Source organism: Magnolia sinica, chromosome 8, assembly GCF_029962835.1.
Source record: "Magnolia sinica isolate HGM2019 chromosome 8, MsV1, whole genome shotgun sequence".
In the NCBI taxonomy this organism is placed as follows: Eukaryota; Viridiplantae; Streptophyta; class Magnoliopsida; order Magnoliales; family Magnoliaceae; genus Magnolia; species Magnolia sinica.
The window spans coordinates 44701693-44705358 of NC_080580.1; the positions used below are offsets into that span (position 1 = coordinate 44701693).

Sequence of the window (3666 nt, forward strand, 5' to 3'; positions counted from 1 at the left end):
CACGGTGCCACGTGGACACAAGAAGGCGAGAACTGTCAGCATATGGGACACGTTAGTCAGGAGCAGTATCGACGAGAGGAGCATATCTCTCTTCGAATCCCAACGGTGGCCACAGCTAATCCGGCAAGCAAAACACCCGCCCTCCCGCATGCTGGACACGCGTCTCAGTAGCAAGCTGCCAATCTCTCTCCCAACCCTTCTTAAGAGAAAAGCCACGGGCTGAGAAGGGCACACGGTCTTGGGGAAATCAGAAGAAGAAGAAGATGGCGATGAGGACGAGGACGTGGGAAGTGGTGATGTTGCTGGCGTTGCTTGTGCCATCTACACTGGGATGGGAATACGAAAAGGAAAGAGGAGAAGAACATGAAGAGGAGAAAGGAGGGATATTCCTGATGAGGAATTCGAAGCAGGTTATGAAGACAGAGGGAGGGGAGGTTAGGGTAATGAGAGGCGATGATATGAGGAAGGAGTCATCCGGCTCCATGCATATCGGTTTCATCACCATGGAACCCAACACTCTTTTCATTCCTCAGTATATTGATGCCAGTTTGATTCTCTTTGTACGCAGGGGTACGTCCCCTCCCATTCTCTTTTTGTATAGTTCCTTTTTTTTTTTTTTTTTTGCACACGCACACACACCCCCACAAACTCACGCCCTAGTGGGATTTCACCACCTATGGACGCTCGAACCCTTTACCGGGTGTTGAAACTCCTGATAGTCTACCACCCGAGCAAGAGTTTCCTTTCCTTCCATGCATGCCTACTTAAATCCTTTTTTGAGTTTTTCTAAGCAATGTCGCTAGTGATGATCTAATCCACACAGTTGGTTTACGACTCGATATATTCAAACGAATCTTGCTGATTGATGGAGGCTGTTTAGCATATGATCATCTCACAACCGGTTAGACCTGGACGATTCCAAGCTGTAGCTCCCTCTGTTGTTGATACCACAAAACAGAACATCATTCTATTTTAAGGGCAGTCTTGACTCCTCTTTTCACGGCTCCCATGCCTGACAATGGTTAGGAGGCCACCAATGATCTCGAATCCACATTAACATGGATGTCATTTTCGACTATGTTGGTGTAATCTAGTCAACCCATGCTTTCTTTCAACGGTCATAATCACCTCTGTTGGAATATTTTCCATGATGACATACATCCATGAAGGATTATTTTAATTATCAATGGAGATGCCCTAGGAATCTCCCAGATCTGGAAGATGCCCGAGGATTTACCAATATGGAAGTTCCCAAACAAGTAGAAGAGTGGAGCATGGTTTTAGGACTAAGGCGAGTCCAATTGAACTCGTCCGAGTTGTCTAGGATTCGGATGGAAAACCCTAAGTCTTCCCCGACTCCCACCACTTCAACAGATACTGAATGAGTCAATATTGAGTCTTGGAGTCATTTAACCATGGGCTGAAGGTAAAGAACTTGAAACTCCTGAATTGGAAGATATCCATATCCAAGTTTCCCTCTTATCAATGGAAGAGCGCCTACCTCCAATCAAATCCAGCCACTACATACATATAAGGACAGTTTGCATTCATAAACCACTGTGATAGAATTCAACCTTCCTGTTGGTACTAGGAGCCTATCACTTGTTGGCCCAGGAACAGCTGAGTTTGTGCACTAATCGATACTCTGGTTTTTTTTTTTTTCCTTCCATGGTGCATCTCCTTTTCTCTAGACCATGAGTAGCGTGACCATTTGAGAGTCTTTATGGTGAAGCTCATCTTTTTTTCTTTTTCTTTTTTTCTTTCTTTCTTTTTTTGTTTTTTTTTTTTGGATGTCTGTTTAGGAGAAATGAAGATAGGGTGGATCTACAAGGACGAAATGGTGGAGAAGAATTTGAAGATCGGGGACGTGTATAGAATTCCAGCTGGTTCAGCATTCTACATGGTGAACACGGGCCATGGACAGAGACTTCAGATAATCTGCAGCATTGATACATCGGAGAGTTTGGGAGATGACATTTTCCAGGTTGCTCCTTATTTCAAGTATCTGGGACGTTTTCATTATCATTTTCTATCTTTTTATATTCTATTAATCCTTCAATAGTTTCCTAATGGTCATTTTTGATACCTTTGTTGAAGTCGTTCTTCATTGGTGGAGGGACTTACCCAACTTCAGTTCTTGCTGGATTTGACATTAGGACACTGACCACCGCATTTAATGTAAGGAACGTTACAATACTGATTAGAAGCAAGGGCTATGCTGTTATGTTGAACTGTGATGGTTATGGCAGGTCACTGTAGATGAACTGAGATCAGTTATGGGGAGGCAGAAGGGCGGACCAATAGTATATTTAAAGGGTTCGGACCAACCAGGCAAAGGGGTGACTTCTTTGATGCAATTAAAACAGAGGATAAGATCATCAGAAGTGGAGTTTTGGGCAGAAGATGAGGAAGAAAAAGAAAATGAACCAAAACAAGCAACTGCATGGACATGGCGGAAACTCCTCAATTCTATCTTGGGGGAAAATAGGAAAAGGAAGGGTGCAGTTCGGTCCCCAGATTCTTATAACATATATGACAGGAAACCTGATTTCAGCAACAACTATGGTTGGAGTGTTGCACTTGACGAGAATGACTACATCCCTCTAAGACGCTCTGGCATTGGTGTATACCTTGTTAACCTTACTGCGGTAAAAATTTTCCAGCTCCCTCCTTTCCAGAATTGCTGAATTCTCAAGTGTTGGGTACTTACGGATGGTTGATCTGGACCATCCATACAGTCCCACGCACTGAAATAATCAATACCAACCAACGGTTTGGTTTGATTTTTTATTTTTATTTTTTTTTTAATGATTGATTGATTGATTTTGTCTGGCAGGGAGCGATGATGGCACCACATGTGAATCCAACGGCAACGGAATATGGCATCATCCTAAAAGGTACGGGAACAATTCAGGTTGTGTTCCCTAACGGAACAAGTGCAATGAATACTAAAGTGCGGGAAGGCGATGTATTCTGGGTGCCTAGATACTTCCCCTTCTGCCAAATAGCATCACGTAGTGGTCCAATGGAATTCTTTGGATTCACTACCTCTGCACGAAAGAATCGGCCTCAGTTCCTTGTGGGGGCCCGCTCGATTCTCCATAGTACGAGTGGACCAGAGCTGGCAGCAGCATTCGATGTTCCTGAAGAGAGGCTTAAGAAAGTCATTGACTCGCAGGGTGAAGGAGTTATCCTCCCTTCCTGGCCTGTTGTTGATTCGCCGTTCATCAAAACAGTTGACAGCGATATGGTTATGGGCTTTGATTAGGTTAAATGTTTCTGTTTCTGATGAGTTTCTTATTTTCACTAGTTTAGTTTTGGGGCAGAGTTTCTGCGCCGCCACTCCCCCCCCCCCCCCCCCCCCCCCTCGTTCTCAAATCTTCTGAGTTGTGAATAATAAACTTTCTTTTGGTTTTCACTTGTTTCCAGTGCATCTCTTCCTTCTACTATAGTAGCTAGGGGCATAATTTTCCTTTTCATCAGTATCCCCTGTATGTTACACCATTTTCATTTTCATTAGAGGTTTGCTCGATTATACATAGAAAACTCGCCTGACGACCCATAGTCATGTAAGCGTTACTATTTGTTGACGTGGACGGAAGACTATTTGTGTAGGGTAAACCTTGGTTGGTGTATGCCATCCAATCTACTCATCTGACACGTCAT

General features: G+C 43.8%; 1 protein-coding gene across 1 annotated transcript; it reads left to right on the top strand.

The window, feature by feature from the left end:
• The first annotated feature begins 220 nt into the window (after positions 1-220).
• On the top strand, positions 221-3335 carry LOC131253285 (vicilin-like seed storage protein At2g28490). The gene is made up of 5 exons (XM_058254234.1): positions 221-570; positions 1803-1984; positions 2098-2178; positions 2250-2648; positions 2837-3335. Exons 1-5 carry the CDS (start codon positions 264-266, stop codon positions 3266-3268), a joined length of 1401 nt encoding a protein of 466 aa, XP_058110217.1. The 5' UTR covers positions 221-263; the 3' UTR covers positions 3269-3335.
• Positions 3336-3666: the final 331 nt, after the last annotated feature.

Coding starts and splice junctions, on each gene's coding strand:
- LOC131253285 (XM_058254234.1), top strand. CDS start 264: ATGGCGATGAGGACGAGGACGTGGGAAGTGGTGATGTTGCTGGCGTTG. Junction 2,179..2,249: donor CACTGACCACCGCATTTAAT/GTAAGGAACGTT, acceptor TGGTTATGGCAG/GTCACTGTAGATGAACTGAG. Junction 2,649..2,836: donor ACCTTGTTAACCTTACTGCG/GTAAAAATTTTC, acceptor TTTGTCTGGCAG/GGAGCGATGATGGCACCACA.